Here is an 18171-nt window from a genome sequence, read left to right on the forward strand (position 1 = left end):
AAAGAAAAGAAAAGAAAAGAAAAGAAAAGAAAAGAAAAGAAAAGAAAAGAAAAGAAACCATGAACTGGTTTGTTAGTGGAATGGAAAGAGGGATGCTGTATTTAATGACCATTGCCTGGGTCTCTATAATTATACCAATTTTAAATGTTCACCTCAGAATTGGGCATGGGTGTGGAGTGGGGAGGGGCGTGCCTGGGTGGTTCAATCAGTTAAGTGTCTGACTCTTGATTTCAGCTCAGGTCATGATCTCAAGGTTCATGGGATCGAGACCCAGGTCGGGCTCTGTGCAGATAGCACAGAGCCTGCTTGGGATTCTCTCTCTCTGTCTCTCTCTCTCTCTCTGCCCCTCTCCCCACTCGTACATGCGTGCATGCTCTCTCTAAATAAATAAATAAAAGAAATGGGAACTGGGGACATTCTCGGGAGAGAGGAGTGTACTTTATCCTTGAGCTAGTCCTAAACAAAAGGTCAAGGGACTGACATTCTCTGCTCCTTCTCTCTTGTGTTTAGCATGTGACTGCAACACAGAAGGTACCCAGAAGCCCGTCTGTGACCAGAACACAGGCATGTGCCGCTGTCGGGAGGGTGTGAGCGGCCCTCGCTGCGATCGCTGCGCCAGAGGTCACGGCCAGGAATTCCCTGCCTGTCTTCCGTGTCACCAGTGCTTTGATCAGTGGGACCATGCTGCTTCTTCCCTCTCCAAAGCGGTGCAAGGGTTAATTGGGCTGGCTGCTAACATGGAAGATAAAACAGAGACCCTGCTTGTCTGTGAGGCCGACTTCAAAGGCCTCAGAGAGAACATGTCTGAAATAGAAAGGATTTTAAAACATCCTGTTTTCTCATCTGGGGAATTCTTAAAAGCCAAGGATTATCAAGACTCTGTTCGGTAAGATTTGTGCATAAGCAATAGATAGCCAAGTTCCCGATTTACCTGAACTCCTTTTGAACTTTAACAGCTTTCAGCTGAGAAACATACCTATGTGGACGCTAGGGAAATAATTCAGTTAATAACCAGGCTGGCGATCATGGCTGTCTGTCTCTTTCTTACCTAGTTAGGATTACACGTGATCTTTCCAGATGCCATTGGTTATAACAAAAAGGCAATCGTTAAGAGCTTGCTTTGGGAAAGCCCAAACCCAGCAGAGCTGAAAGATGCAAAATTGGCAATAGGGTAGTTTATAATACAAATATATTTTTTTCAGTCATGCACATGGGAAGATTTGCTAAATCTTCCCAAATTCTTCAGTTGAGAAACGCCTACATTAATGCAAAGTCCTGTAATAAGTATGACAATTTCCTCCAAATGCATAGTCATTTTTATTAGATGTCGTTGATTCCTTTTTTTCATTCGTCAAACATTTCCGGAAATTATGGGCCAGGGGTCAGCAAACCGCAGGCAAAATCCAACATATCCCCTAGTTGTGTAAATGAAGTTTCACTGGAATGCACCCGAGTCCATTTGTCGCCATATCCTCTGTGGCTGCTTTCCCAGGACCATGGCAGAGTAGAGTAGTTGTGACAGAGACTAATGGCCCCCAAGGCTTAAAATGTTTACTATCTGGACCTTTGCAGAAAAAAGTTTGCCAAGTGCTCTGGGCATAACCGGAATGCATTGGATATAGTTTCTGCCCTTTCCTGAGCATATAGTCTACTAAGAAACCAAAAGGATTGTGCTTATATAGCAAACTATCCCCCCGCCCCCCGCAGAAGGTCCTGGATTGAGGAAGAGTTGAAGCTGAAGAGTTTTGTGTTATATAAAACACAGGTGGAAGTAAAAGGCCATTCATTATCACCAGGCACAAATCCCAGAAGTAGATGGTAATTGCTTAAAAGTTAACACAGGGAAGAGGGCAGGCGCCTGGGTGGCTCCGTCTGTTAAGTATCCAGCTCAGGTCACCATCTCACCGATCTCACCATTTGTGGGATTGAGCTCCGCTCCACGTCCGGCTCTGTGCTGACAGTGTGGAACTTGCTCGGGGTTTGCAGGAGTTCTGCTCTCCCTCTCTCTCTGTACCTCCCCCATTCACGCATGTGCATGTGCACTCTCTCTCTCAAAACAAAGTGGTAGAAGGAAGAAGATACAGTCCCCCCAGACAGTTCAGAGGAAGAGCCATGCAGCTAAGGGGCCCAGGGAAGTCACGTGGCCAGGTCAAGCTGGCAGGTAGAACCGGCACATCCAGAGTCTTGTAAGGACCGTTGTCCCATGGGATTAGGGCCCTGGGTCTCCAGATCTCCCCACTTTTCAAGAGATGTCAGACATCCAGATTTTTATGGACATGTACCCACTTTAAAATATAGCCAGCTCACCCAACAGTGCTTTTAAAACGCACCGTACAGGGGCGCCTGGTTGGCTCAGTTGGTTAAGCGTCCGACTTCGGCTCAGGTCATGATCTCACAGTTTGTGAGTTCGAGCCCCACGTCGGGCTCTGTGCTGACAGCTCAGAGCCTGGAGCCTGTTTCAGATTCTGTGTCTCCCTCTCTATCTCTGCCCCTCCCCTGCTCACGCTCTGTCTCAAAAATAAATAAACATTAAATAATAATCATAATAAAAAGTACCGTATAGGCTAAATAAATGTGTCTTGAGAATGCACTTTGCCCACGGACCACCGGTTTGTGGTTATAGCAAATGGCAAACGAAGTGGAACCGAGGAAGCAGAATGAGCCAATCCACAGTGCACATGCTGAACAGAGACTACAAGAACCCCCCTCCCCTGCCCCACCCCAGTAGAGCAGAAGAGAGCAAGAGAAGCAGGAGTGCCAGGGCCAGGCCTGGAGTGATGAGGAAATCAGTGAGCACTGGGCCGCTTCTGCCAGAAACCAGCATGCCTGCCCTCTCTTGCTCTGCCTGCTGAGCTCCTATTCCTCGTTAGCAACCACCAAAACACCACCTCCTCCTGGACGCCTTCCGTGATTTCTTCAGAAAAAGACATACATTTCCTTCTCCATCCTTCCACCTCTTTGTACTTCATTGGCCATTGCCTCGCGGAGGGACCCCCAACAGCAGAGGCCACCCTCTCCCAGCTGATATTCTCCAGGCTGGGTTTAGTTGTACAGCAGAGGTCGGCTGGGCAAATTGCAAAGGAAGGGGGAGGGGAGGACAGGGAACCCAGGGCGTCATGGGTATAGATTCCATGACTGAAATCACTTACTGCTGTGTGGCCGTGGACAAGTTATTTAGCTTCTCCAACCTGTTTCTTCATCAACAAAAAGGGGATACAGTCTCTATTTCAAGGTTTCTTGTGAGAATTACTCAGACAAGCCACTTAGCTCGATGTCTGATGCATTATAAGTGCTTCAAGAGTACTAATTATAATAACAGTAACTACATTGTATTGCACTGTTGTTATTGTTGTTATTATTATTATTATTATTATTATTAGCCTGGTGAACTGTAGTGCTGACAGTTGGCCCCCGAAGGAAAAGTCTGTAAATTAGAAGGGAGAGTTAGAGCAGAAAATGCTCGGAAACGTTAGTTAATGCTTGGCACTTCCACGGAGATAAATTAGCGCCGTGGATTCATATTGTAATTTTCCTCAACTGTGCTTTTCAAGATTTGCACTGAATTTCCTGATCACGAGGGATGTATAGCAATTATTCACTTGAACCCACTGTGGGTGCTGAACCCAGTCAATTGAAGTGGAACCAAATGTGTGCCATTGAGAAGAAGGTGAGGAGAATGAATGTACCGAGGATACTCACAATAAGGAAACCTCCTTGTCACTCATGGGAATTAAAAATTAAGACCTTTGGGTGGCTTAGTCAGTTAAGCATAGAGTCTTGATTTCAGCTCAGTCATGATCTCACAGTTCAGGAGTTTGAGCCCCACATCAGGCTCTGCATTGACAGCACAGAGCCTGCTTGGGATTCTCCCTCCCTCTCTCTCTCTCTCTCTCTCTCTCTCTCTCTCTCTCTCCCTCTTTCTCTCTGCACGCCCCCCTCAAAACAAATAAATAAATGTAAAAAAAAAAAGTTGAGACCTTGTACAGAAGTGGTACTAGAAGGAACCTGGCTGCAAGCAAGATTTATTCTAAAGAAAGAACTGGTTTTTACCGCAGGCGGGGTGAGGACTTCTGTGTTGAAAACTGAATGTAGATTGGATCTCATTGATTTAAATGAACTATGTCTGAATACCTGTTTTTGAAAACCCAAAGCAAAGGGAGGCAGAAAGAGTATAAACAGTTGAAATTGAAAGATTCAAAGCCTTTGTTCTACTAGACCTTGTATGCTGATCTTATTTTGAGTGAGTGCTGAAACAGTCCAGGCAGCTGAATTGGCAACAAAGAGGTAAACCATAAACAGAGCTATAAGCTGTCAAACAACACATCAGGGAAGAGGGATGCATTCTAACAATGAGGCTACCTAATAATGAGGGCAATTTTTAGGTGTTTTTCACTGATCTATCAAAAGTAACACAAGCTTTGCTACGTTTACTCTCATTTTGCCTCTAGGGAACAAATCATGCAGCTAAGCCTGCAACTGAAAGCAGTACATGAGTTTCAAGATCTGAAAGAAACAATGGTAAGAATGAAGAACGAGGCAGACCTCTTACTTGAAGATCTTCGGAAAGAAATTGATTTGCGCTCCTGGGCCCATACTGCAAACATCATGGGTAAGAGAGAAAATGCACATCAACGTTTATGGACAAAGGTTGATGAAATCCATAGTGCATTCCATTAGTGAATCATCCTGTGCTCATTGCCATAGTGTCTGAGCACTTTAGGACGTGAAAACACACCCATTAAAGGTATTATTTGCACATGAGTATTTTGACTTTGTAAACCTGGCAGAGCTTGGGTAGCATTTGCTGAAAATAATGAGTAGAGCTAACAATGTGTGATACTCCATTTCCAGCAACCCAAAAGGCAAAGGCATATGAGGCCAAAAGGACTTCAGCGAACGTTTCTCGTAAGACCTTTGTAGAGATTTGGAGTCTTGTAATGTACTAAAAGTCCTTAATTCATCTTATGCTGTTAAAATGAACGGGAACCACGCCAGAGCCAAGACTGACTTGGAGGCAAAATGGAACACAAAAGCAAAACTTGGATTAGTTCATGTCCTGATCTCTGATGAGATCCCCGTTTTACATCTAGAAGCAGATAACTTGTCACTACCGGGAGAGGCAGCCCTGAACGTCCGCTCCCCTAACCCACCTAATGGAGAGGCAAAGAGAAAATGTGCACGAAGCACGTCTCAAGGCAAAGTCGTCGGGAGCGTCTCCTTACCCTGTGTGCATGCTCCAGGTTTTCATCTGATCTCCACCTGAAAGAGAATCATGACCCTCATGGAAGGTCTAAATTTAGTGAAGTAACTAGGGATGGTGCTCAATAAACTCTCTGAAGAGTAAGGGATTTGGTCTGATTCCTATCTGGAAGAAGGTGCCCATTGAAAGGATTGAAAATGCATCAGTGGATTGCTGGGACACGTACACTCTGGCGAGGGCGGGGGGGGGGGGGGGGGGGGGCATTGGGGGGGGGGGGGGGGGGAATTTCCCAACTCAGGAAAGCTGTTGTGGAAGGCAGGCAACTCACGATCATCTCACCCTGTTGCAAAGCAAGCAGGCCAAGCCCCAGCACCTCAAGCCTGAGCCCTGTGGGAGTTCCCAGAGGCTGCCCCCAGAGTGGAGGGGGTGCCAGCTTTAGAACTAGACCCTGATGTTCCAAAACCAACTTGTCCCTCCACAGACATCAGTGATGCCCAGAAAGCCTTGTCTCTTCCCTCAGAGTCAAAGGAACAAACTGTGAGACTCAGAGAAAGGACATTTCAACTGTCGCCATCCAGATTGCGGCCTCAGAACCGTTGATGGCATGAAAGATCTGGACCGGCATCTAGGAATCCACACGCAGACAGAGAAAGAGAGTGTAGATTAGTCTGTGAGGACAGTGTCCATCTCAGGGGAAACTGAAGCCTGCTCAGCCCCTCCCAGTGTCCCCCAGAGTCAGGGCTCTCTGCCTTGTGGTCACCTGCCCAGGACCTGGCCAGCGGAGCGGCCTCTGTCTGGAACATGCCAGATAAAGGCGGTCTGGACCTTTTTTCTACTGTGGACTCCTGGCAATTTTATGAAGCTTCTGGACCCTTCCCAGAATGTTTTGAAATGTAGTAAAATCACCCTGAGCTCTATTTCAGTACAATTTCAAAAAGAAAATGCCCCCGCAGTCACCAGAGCCAAATAGGAGAACACTGCCCCCAGGTTAATCCTCTCAAGCTCACAATCCAGCAGCAATTCCTGAAGCTTCCTCGGGACACCTGACCGTGTGCAGGGCAGTAGAGATGGGGCAGGGAGAAGGGCGAGTTCTTGCCCTGAGTTACTCCGGTCTAGTAGGGAGGACAGGCATGGAAGCAGCCCCAAACAGCGACAAGACTGTATTACAGCATCTTCAAGCCACGCTGGGAACAGAGCAGGGGGGAACAGAATTAATTCTCGCTGGGTTTACTGGGAAAGGCTCTGGGAAGTACGCGACCTCTGACCTGGAGTTCACAAATGAAGATAAAGTTTGCCAGAGAAATAAAGGCAGAAAAGTATCTCAAGCAATAGGAAGGTGTGGTTGTCTCATGCCCAAATTATGGTTGTGTAGGGGGTCAAGATCAGGACCCTGCCCTTCAACGTTCCTAAAATAAAGAGTTATAATTTCAAGTCCTGCTACACTGTCCTTTGCAGTAAAACGTACCATATCCCTTTCATGAATTTGTATTTTACGGTAAGTATGAAAAATACAGGGATGTGCTTAAGAACAGTTTCTGGAATCAAACCACCTGGCTTCACATCCTGACATCCTCTCTTACTGTCAGCGAGACCTCAGACAAATAACTTACCTCATCAGAGCCTCATCTTCTCACTTGTAACATGGTGGGGGGAGGGGATCACACCAGTGCGACCTCACAGTGTTCTGTGAAGAGGAAGAAAGAACACTGACAGGAAGTGCAGCCACGTAGAAAGGACTCCACCACGAGAGCCGTTGCCATCTGCCATCGGCCTCAACGTCAGGGGTCAAAGTGAAGTTTCGTTAGGAGACAGCCTCACCTGTTTGTTGACATATTGCTTGTGGCCGTTTCACTCTACAGTGGCAGAGGTGAAAAGTTGTGACAGACACGCGGTGGCCAGCAAGCCTAAAACATTTATTCCCTGGCCCTTTCCGGGACAAATTCGGCAACTCCTGTTCCATATGGTTAGGTAAACCGGGTTGGTTTCTCATGTCAGGGTTAGGTACTAATTAATACATAGCTAATGCATTTGCGGAGCACTTTACAGAGTGTTCTCGTATTATTTCACTTAATCCTCACAAATTACCATCAAACAAACACAATCTAAGCAGTTGACTGATTTGCTCCAGGACAGACTCAGACGGTAAAGGGTAAAGCCAACACTCACACCCATGTCTGCAAGATCAACCTCAGTGCTGTGTACCTATTCTATGGATATCTGTTTCTCTATCTCTTATCCTTCCCCATTGGGTGGAAATTCAAGGAAGAGGATGGCAAACTTTTGTATTGACCTTTGAGACCAAGCCCATGGTCAAACTGTGGAAGGACGGTCTTGATAACCAGCATATAATTGCATTTGTCTTTGCAAAATTTATCTGACCTCAATTTGCATTAATACAGATCCCTCAGAGACTATCAAGAAGCATTATCAGAGGTCATCATCTGCTGAAAAGAAAATTACTGAAACCACTTCTATCATAAAAAACTCTGAAAAAACCAGGAATGACTTACATAGCATGTTTGATATGCTAAGCTCAAAAGAAAACTTGTCATTGGAAAAATTAAAGCAGATTACAGTCCCGGATATCCAAATACTGATTGAAAAGGTAAATATTCATGAAGGTGTCGTAAAAGTGTTTGTAGTTTCTACTTGGTATACAGATCTCTTCAGTTGTATGTCCCCGTCTTACATTTCATTTTCTTATTTATGTTTTATAAATGTGTAAATATAAATAACATATATACGCTCTGTTCCATAAGATAGAAACAATATAAATACATTTATTTATATTTTACTTTTTATATCCTAGGTCAAAGTTTGAGAAAATTCAGAGTAAGACTGTGGCTTGATTTTAGTGTTTTATCTTTACTTATATTATTTGCTATTTCCACAATGGTACAGATTATGATCGTTTCCTCCTCCCACTCTACTATAAGTAAAAGGTAATTTTTATTAAAAAAAAATGAAATTAGTGAGAAATGCTATATATTTGACTGTTTCCCCCCAAAACTCTCAGCATAAAAATGGCATTGATTGACACAATGCTGATAACAAAAGATTCAGATATTTAGGTACCTAGAAACATTTACTGGGTTGTATCCATGAACCACTGCTGAAGAAATACATATGCACAGAGCAGTGCTTTGCCTCAGTGACCCAGGTGGCGTTAGAAAAAACTCTGCCAATATGTTGCTTTTCAACATAAATCATTTCTCCTGTGAGGTGTGTGGGGTACCAGGGGACATGCCGTGCGTGCTTCCGTCCTGTGGGGACCCCAGCTGCCGTGGCTCCCGGACCCTCTCCGGTCATGCCCTCCAGCAAGCTCAGGAAGCAGAGTCTGTGATTCATAATTTGAGCGACCAGGTTCAAGGTTGGAAGAATCAGGTAAATATGTCTTCTCTTGTTCCACTTATAAAGCTGTAGCAGTCAAAAGAGAAAAGCAAACTGTTTGAAATTTTTAAAACTGCCATTTAAGGGAAAGGACAGCTTCTGAATATTAGGTGTTCATATGCTTGGAAAGATAGGATTAAAAAGACAGATGAGTGTGGATGTAAATGTACATTTAGAAGTACGTGTGAATATTGATGTATTTTCTATTATATATGTATTATCTGTACATGTGTAAATATATTTTTTATGTATGTGTGTATATTGTGTGTGTGTGACAAAGAAGTATATGCTTGGAGGACATAGACCTGTGTGGAGTTTTCTCTTTTATAGCAAATACTACGTAGAAATGTGAAGACTTCTAGCCTTAAAGTTTTGAAAACTATAGATCCCTCAAGGTAAAGAAAAAATTTTATAAATTCAAGGATATATTTGAAATTCTACTAAATATGCAAATTTTAATGTTCGAAGTTCATTTGAAACACTTTTTTAAATGTTTGTTTATTTGAGAGAGCACACAAGCAGGGGAGGGGCAGAGAGAGAAGAGAGAGAGTGAGTCCCAAGCTGGCTCCTTACTGTCAGCACAGAGCCCGACACGGGACTCAGTCTCACAGTCCGCAAGATCATGGCCTGAGCCAAGATCAAGTGTCTGACACTTAACCAACCGAGACACCCAGGCAGCCCTGGAATTTAATTTTAGAAAATATTTTACTTTATTTAAAAACTTTTTTTTTAATGTTTACTTATTCTTGAGAGAGAGAGTGTGTGTGTGTGTGTGTGTGTGTGTGTGTGTGTGAGTGGGGGAGGGGCAGAGAGAGAGGGAGACACAGAATCCAAAGCAGGCTCCAGGCTCTGAGCTGTCGGCACAGAGCCAAACGCGGGGCTCGAACTCATGGACTGTGAGATTATGACTTGAGCCAAAGTCAGATGCTTAACCGACTGAGCCACCCAGGTGTCCCCAAAAATATTTTAATAGGAATACACCCTTGGGCCTTGTACTCCTTCCCATGTTGAGAGATATGATGCAATCGTTTTAATATTTAAGTACCTGATAATTGAGTCTCTAATAATTTTAAATGTTTTCATTTATTTTTCCAGTCGTGTTGGTAAATGAGGGTAATATTTAATTGCTTAGTTTTCTTTAGGTTTCTTTTTGTGAATGCATTATATTCATCTTGAAATGATGAATGCAATTTTAGGTATTCTGTGAGTACATTGGATTGATCTTGTAAACAAGATGACGATGTGTGGCCTCATTTGGTCCGTTTTTGACGATATACATAGAGTCTTTGATGGAGAGAAAAATCAAAGAGCTGAATTTTTTTTTACAATATAAGTTAAATATTATACCAGTTAGCATTCCTGTTTGTAAGCAACAGACACCAGCTCCTGAAAAACACAAAAAAGGAAGTGAACACAATTACTTCTGGGTCTCAGAATCGACAGAAGGACAGAGGACCAAGCTTGAGAATGGACTGAGAGCCAAGGCTAAGCTGTGTGTGTGTGTGCCTGTGTGTGCGTGAGATGAGTGTGCATACACACACATACACGTGTGCTTGCACGTGCACACACACACACACACACACACACAGAACGACAGTCTCCTTCTTGAGCCTCACCTGCATGAACCTGAGCCCCAGCTGACCCTAAGCCCTTGCTCCACATGCTCCAGAATCCCAAGTTCTGGAACAAGCCTCCGATGAGCCAAGCCGGAGGATATCCCTGCACATCCTAAATGTTGAAAATTTGTATTTACATAGTCTAATTCTGCATTGCTATATAGTTTTCACTTATATGCTGTTCATCATTCTTTAACAAATGTTCACTGAGTACCTATTATGTGCGAGACATTTATCTAGGTGTTGGGAACACAGCAGTGAACTAACAAATACAAATCCTGGTGCTGCATCCTGGTGGTTAAAATAATCTTCAATTGTTTAATGTAATTATTACACCTTACTTAAATCATTACACCTTAATTAAACTATGACACCTTACTGCCCCTTCTCAAAAACACAGAAATCTCACCCCGTTTATATAAGCCCTGTGTTCAGCTTTTACTTTTAAAAGATAGCCCCTGAGGGCACCTGGGTGGCTCAGTCAGTTAAGTGTCCATCTTTGGCTCAGGTCGTGATCTCACAGTTTGTGGGTTCAAGCCCCACATCAGGCTCTGTGCTGACAGCTCGGAGCCTGGATCTTGCTTTGGATTCTGTGTCTCTCTCTCTCTCTGCCACCCTCCCATTCGTGCCTGTCTCTCTCAAAAATAAATAAACATTAAAAAAATAATAATTAAAAAAAAAAAGATAGCCCTTGAAGTGTGTTTTAGCAGAATCTGGCTTAATCAGCACATCCATGGAGAACTGAAAAGGATTGGGGCAGGGGTTTTGTGTTGATAAAATGGTGTGCTATTTTCCTCTTGATTAGAAGGGGGAAGAGTGCCAGAAAAGATTGTAAGAGAATTCTCAGGAGTGAATTGTGACAGGAGATGGATTGCAGAGAGATGTTTTAAGAGTGAAGTAATTTAGCAGTCTCTTTCTTTCTGAAAACAGCATCGACTAATCCACACAGATTCCATCTCTATACTTTGGTGTTTTCCCATCCAGAGCATTTATTTCTGGAATTCTCGTTTTACTCCTATGCATTCTTTCTTACTGCTAACTATTTTATTTATTTACTTTTATTGAGATATAATTGACACATAACATTGTATTAGTTTTAGGTGTATGACATATGGTTTGATAGATGTATATATTGCAAAACGATTAACACAGTAACTCTGATTGACATCCAACACCTCATATAGTTACATATTTTTCTCCTGATGGGAACTTTTAAGATCTCTCTTAGCAACAGCTGACCATTTCAAGGTTTTCAAAGTTCTAGAGAATTAAGGAATAGCTCTCCACAAAGTGAAGATACATATCTTTTTTAATCATGGAAATATTTCTTTTCTCTTTCATCATTTGCCAATGACTGCAATTAAATCCTTTTCCACAAAAATCCAACAGCTCAAATTAAGCTGGCTCCTTTTGTGGGGAAATAAAGGGAGATTTTTTTTCCTAATTGTGTTTGATCCTAATTAGCCCTACTTCTGTCACAATTAATTTATTCAGTACAGCTCAGCTTGCTGGTGATATTGTCCTATTGCCTTCTGTTGTTTTTTTGTTTTTGTTTTTTTTCCTCTTTCTCTAATTTGTTGGAATCTCAAGAAAAGCCCAGGACCTTTCTCAAATCACATAATTAAGAATTTGCACTTCTGGGGGGCAAGCCTTTTAGACCTATCATTTCTCCACCAAGTGTACAAAGTGTTTGGGATTTTTCTTTGTAGCCTGCTCTGAGTTCAAACTCATTTATTAAAAGGAGGAATGCTTTCTTTTTAGCTTTTAAAGAAAGTACGTTATTTGAACTTGAGGAGTGTTGAGAAGAGTAACTATTTGAACTTACCTAAAAGAAAATGCTCAGTTTATTAAGCATAATGGCCACTGAAAGGAGTCCTAAGTGATTTGCTGATGATATAGAATGCAAAAGTCTCATGAAAACAGCATTTGAGTTTTACATTTGTGTCAGACAAAGTCATTAGTACTAGGTCAATATTGTTTTCAAATAATAATGTTGCTCACTAGTAATGTTTTCAGAGAGAAATCACATTATTTTTTTTTTTAAGATTTTATTTTGTAAGTAACCTCTACATCCAACCTGAGGCTTGAACTCACAACCCCAGGATCAAGGGTTGTAGGCTCTACCAACTGAGCCAGCCAGGCGCCACCAGATAAATTCACGTTATTAAGAAAACATGATAATGAAAACAAATAATATCACCTTTTTTTTTTTTATTTTTTTTTCAATATATGAAATTTATTGTCAAATTGGTTTCCATAAAAGGAATCCTTTAAAATAAATCTTTTGGGGCGCCTGGGTGGCTCAGTCGGTTAAGCGTCTGTCTTCGGCTCAGGTCATGATCGCGCTCCGTGAGTTCGAGCCCCGCGTCGGGCTCTGGGCTGATGGCTCAGAGCCTGGAGCCTGCTTCCGGTTCTGTGTCTCCCTCTCTCTCTGCCCCTCCCCTGTTCATGCTCTGTCTCTCTCTGTCTCAAAAATAAATAAACGTTAAAAAAAAATTTTTTTTTAAATTTATAAAAATAAAAAAATAAAATAAATCTTTTGTTTCATTATCTAGACTTCTATTTTGTTTTTAGTGAATTTCATTTGGGTCAGCTAAGTAATTAAACGTTACACAATGTGCGGAACTGTTGTATTTTTTCCCTTGTTGCTCTTTCCTTATTCCAGCTCAAAAATGTAAGCAAACTGGCAGAAGTCTCCAAAACCAATGCCTTACAGCTGAGTGAGAAACTGAGGAATATGAAAAACCAAAGTGAATCTGAAGAAGAAAAAATGAGTCTTTTAATCAAACAACTGAAAAAGCTTTTGTCAGGTAATAAAATATATATATGTGTATATATATATATAGGGACTAGTTTTTGGTTTCCTTTTCCTTTTCCTTTTTTTTTTTAATTTAATGTATACTCAAACAGCACAACCAATTCCAAATTACATTTAGTGGGAATGAAATGCATAAGTCAGAAACATGATGTACTCCTTGATTTAAAATTTCTTAGTGAAAATAATCCCAAAATAGTACCTCTGCACCAAAAACTTATGGCTCTCTGTATAAGAGCAATTTAGTAATACAAATTTTTTAAAAATCTAGTATTTAGTTAAAATTTCAAGCAACGAACTCCGTGTTTAAAGTTATATGTTTTGTTAAAGAAAAAAGTCTACTGAAATGATTCTGTCAGATTCCCTAATGCTAGGAAAATCTGACATGATTTTCTCTGCTGACAGACTGTATTAGATCTGTTATGGACTATTTTCCAAGTTTCATAATGGTTCTCCATGATTGACCAAAAGGAACTATTTGTGACTCATTATTATTATAATTATGATTTTTATCCCTCATTGTACCTTATTTGGGGAGAAGTGTATTTTATTTTATTTTTTAGGAGATTATTTTAAACTATAGAGAATTATTAAAAATTTTTTTTAACGTTTATTTATTTTTGAGACAGAGAGAGACAGAGCATGAACGGGGGAGGGTCAGAGAGAGGGAGACACAGAATCCGAAACAGGCTCCAGGCTCTGAGCGGTCAGCACAGAGCCCGACGCGGGGCTCGAACTCACGGACCGCGAGATCATGACCCGAGCTGAAGTCGGCCGCTTAACCGACTGAGCCACCCAGGCGCTCCAAACTATAGAGAATTATTAGTTGTAGATAAAAAATCGCATGGTACAACTGAAAATTGACCTAAAACCTCGCACTCTGCAAGTAATGCAGTTCGGATACAACCCTACACAGAATTAACCTTAAGAGGCTTTCTTCTCTATCACCATCTTCCAGATTCAATAATTTAATGCACCTCACGTGAATTAACTGACAACTGGGATGTCTGCTACAATCTTTGCAACCACTTTGTTCATCTGTTTAATATTTGTAAGAGACCCCTGTGGCCAATTATTTTTTTCATCTCAGTGTTTCTAGATATTGGATTAGCAGCTCTAGTCCTGATTTTCGAAATAAGAACAAAATTAGGCAGTACAAATAATCGGTGAAAATAATCAAAATAATCCGTAAAAATAAATGGGGGTGCGATGGTCCCCTGGATGATTGTTCAAAAACAAATTTGCCGTGAGTTAGCTAGATGGATTGCTATCGACCAGACACAGATCCAGGAACTGGTGGGATTGAGGAATGCGTTAGCTATTTCTACAGACACGGGTCAATCCAGGCACGAAAACCAAAACTAAACCGAACTGCCAGACCCATAGTGTGACAATGGTGCACTAATACACCTCTGGGCTCCAGTGACGGTTCTGAAGGCAAGTTCAACTGCCTTCCACCTCATTCCCTGGGTCATAGAGCCTACTTCCTTACCAGTGGTATTTCTCATCACTGCTGAAAACATTTCTAATTTTAAAAAAAAGTTTAATTACGCTAAGGAAATGAAAAACAAAACTGTGTCCAGATTATTACAACAAAAATTAGGCAAAGGGAGAAATCCTATTCCATGAAAGAAACTTCCCTGATCTGGGCCCCAAGACCCTTGGTCACTGGGAAGCAATACCCTTCACTCACCGATTTCTTCTCTCTTTTCCATAAAACCCAAATGAGAGTATTATTAAATTGCATGGTGCCTACGCTATTTAGCTATTCTTGACCCTCTTAATATTTTCCTTGTGGTCTGAATTCCCTATTAATGAAGTCCCATATGAAAATTTTGAATTTATGCTCTCATGATAAATGTTAATAAATGTTTGATGACAGATATGTGGTTCAACGAAATTCACTTACTAGAACTTTTTTTATAAAAGGAAATACTATTTCTTACAAGAGCCAGCTCCCCGAGTCCAGTACATTCTGTTTAAAGTATGATTTGAATTTATTCACCAAATTGTTGCTTTTTTTTTTTCCAAAAGCATGACAGGAAGTAAAACATTCCTTTTATATTAGACAAAACAGCTAAAGCAAAAATGATTACCAAATGGATATATACTCATGTCGTGTCACTCAAAAGCTAAAAGCTGTCTGTGGTGCCCACTGTCTCCAGAAGAAAGTCCACGTTCCTTAGCCTCACATTGAGAGGTTCCTGTGTCCTGCTCCCAGCCCTTGGGGACTTCCGGTCCCTCCCACCCCCATTTAGACTCCACTCTCCTGCCAACAGTGATCTGATCATTGCTCCCAAGCTTTGGCTTTGGCGGTTCCCTCAATTTAGAATGCTTTGACCCCTGCCTTCGCCCCACATTTCCCCGAGTTTAATCTCGCTGTCCTCCAGGCTCAGTTTATGTGCCTTTTTAAGGTTCTTCCTGAAATATTTTCCCCTCCCTCTGGGCCGCATATCATTTCATCTTATATTTATTGCTTCTGTTCATATGTGATTGGTATTTGTATGGAACGGCTTAGATTCCCCCACTTGATGGTAAACCCCTTGAGGATTAGAGCTCCAACTCCCAATGTGGGATGTAGCATTCTGCCTCAGTAAGGAGCCAGAGAGTCACAAAGAGCTGTCATCCCGAACCCTAATGGCCGATATTCCACTGCAGTTCTCAGGGAAGGCCAATTTTATTGTCCTGAAAAGCAGGGCATGGGTGCATGTAACAGTTTCTTTATAATATGTTATTCATCTGGTACTTGCCTCTGTACTGTCACATCGCCTTCTCAAAATAGGACTTCGGTGGTGTCCAGTTATAGAGATGGGCAACCATTGTGTGCCTTTTTAAGGTCATGGAGAATTAGAATCGAGTTTTGTTGAGTCCAAACCTGGTGCTTCCCCGATACCTCATTCACTGTATTTGAATCTTCTCTTTTTAAGTTTATTTATTTATTTATTTATTTATTTATTTATTTTAATTTTTTTTTAACGTTTATTTATTTTTGAGACAGAGAGAGACAGCATGTGAACAGGGGAGGGGCAGAGAGAGAGGGAGACAGAGAATCCGAAACAGGCTCCAGGCTCTGAGCTGTCAGCACAGAGCCCGATGCGGGGCTCGAACTCACAGACCGCGAGATCATGACCTGAGCCGAAGTCAGACACTTAACCGACCGAGCCACCCAGGCGCCCCTAAGTTTATTTATTTTTGAGGGAGTGTGAGCAGGGGAGGGGCAGAGAGAGAGGGGAACAGAGGATCCAAAGTGGGCTCTGTGCTGACAGCAGACAGCCTGATGCGGGGCTCAAACTCACAAACCATGAGATCATGACTTGAGCCATAGTTGGATGCGTAGCCAACTGACCCACCAAGGCACCCCCACTGTATCTGAATCTTAATGACAGGCATCTGAACATTTTAATTGCTTTTGAATCGGTGCTTAAATAGTTCTTGGGAGGATGTTTTGCGGAACATACACAGTATTCCAAGTCTGTAGTTTTTCATTTTTCCAACAATCATTTGTGCAGTGTGTATTCAGAGAGAAGGGGAAACTGAGGATGAAGAAGAATCCATGGGGACACAGACACTCTAATCCCTCTATTCTAGGGACACATAATCAAGTGCAAGTTCATTTGACTTAGAGTTCGTTGTGCTTGTATTTATAAGATTCAGTGTTGAATAAGGAGACACAATGACCTAAAACCCACCTTCTTATTTAAGAGGAAAATGTGCCTCCGGAGGACATAGAGAAGGTTGCAAATCGTGTACTTGACATCCATCTACCAATAGCATCACAAAATCTAACCCGTGAACTTGACAAGATACGAAAACTGACACAGCTCTGTGAGGACAACGGAACAGATGCGGGCAGGCTAAATAAAGCGGCAGACGAAGCCCGAAAGGTTTTGGTGAAAGCAAAAGGAGCTGAGTAAGTACAACATTAATAATCCCATTCCTGCTCTCACAGACCATCTGCTAAAAGACCATCTGCAAAATATTTGCGTGAGGAGTTACTTAACGTCCAAATGAAATTACCCTCCAGTAGTTCAATGCCCACAGTGAGGGCTAAGCCCTTTGCAGGTGTCTCAGGAAGCTGGGCAATTGGGAGGCAATGGGCGAGCATACATATTTTCCATTTGCCTTCCATAGAGTCGGAATGCCCTTCCAGTGATCTGGTACCTCTTCATGCCAATAAACGTCACAGACTAGTTATATGCCAGTAGCTTAATAAGTGGTGGGAATATCGGTGTATTTTCCCTTTCTTGTTTACCTATGTCCGGGACTTTCTAAATTTACCATAATAGACAGTACCTTGAAGATCTAAATTTTTTTTAAAAAGACCACACTAAAAAGATATGGTGGCGAGGGATAGAAGAAAGGAACACTAGTGCCCAGGAGTAACACAGGAGTAAAATTAGAGAGAGAGGACGCAGAATCAATTAACTCTTGCTTCCCCTTGTCCTTGTTGACTTTGCCAAGTGAAAAGGAAAAGACCTCTTGATGTTTTTATGAGCGTGGGGTGCTGTGGGTCAGAGTCATGGAGTCACTTGGACAGTGGCGACATCATCAGTATCCACCACCATTTTTGGGTGCCCCGCGGTTGAGCCCTGAGCTGCCTTCACTGTCTCCACACCCACTTGTGTAAATGAAGTGTACCAGACTCAGGTGTAAGCCCAGCCCCTTCCAGGGTTAATATTTAAAACTAGGAAGATTAAGTAACTGCAGTATAATCACTTGGCTATTAAAAATGATGCTGAGGAAGATTCTTGATAACATGCAGAGATTCTTGGGGTATAATGCTATTGCTTTTAAGAAGAAGAGAAGAGCTTATACACTGAAGAGGACCTCCATCATGAAAGGAAAAAAAATGTAGGATAAAAATACTGGACTACGCTGCTATCTTAAAAGGTGGTAGGATTAGTGGTAAATTTTTCCCTTCCTGATATAATTTTTTCTTTGTTTTGTGTTTCTACCTCCTCCTCCTCCTCCTCCACCCCTCCCTCCTCCCCTCTCTCTTCCCCCTCTCTCCCTCTTCCCCTCTCTCCTCCCCTCTCTCTCCCTCCACCCCTCCGTCCTCTCCTCCTCCTCCTCCTTCTTCTTCTTCCTTCTTCTTTCTTCTTTCTTCTTCTTCTTCTTCTTCTTCTTCTTCTTCTTCTTCTTCTTCTTCT

General features: G+C 42.1%; 1 protein-coding gene across 1 annotated transcript in view; it reads left to right on the forward strand.

The window, feature by feature from the left end:
- Positions 1-18171, forward strand: part of LAMB4 (laminin subunit beta 4) — a 109419-nt gene that overhangs the window by 79220 nt on the left and 12028 nt on the right. The window contains exons 27-32 of the mRNA XM_049641329.1: positions 511-886; positions 4449-4609; positions 7600-7805; positions 8423-8584; positions 12872-13016; positions 16724-16931. Of these exons, the coding sequence (XP_049497286.1) occupies positions 511-886; positions 4449-4609; positions 7600-7805; positions 8423-8584; positions 12872-13016; positions 16724-16931 (1258 nt within the window). The remainder of the gene's footprint in view (positions 1-510; positions 887-4448; positions 4610-7599; positions 7806-8422; positions 8585-12871; positions 13017-16723; positions 16932-18171) is intronic.

Source organism: Panthera uncia, chromosome A2, assembly GCF_023721935.1.
Source record: "Panthera uncia isolate 11264 chromosome A2, Puncia_PCG_1.0, whole genome shotgun sequence".
In the NCBI taxonomy this organism is placed as follows: Eukaryota; Metazoa; Chordata; class Mammalia; order Carnivora; family Felidae; genus Panthera; species Panthera uncia.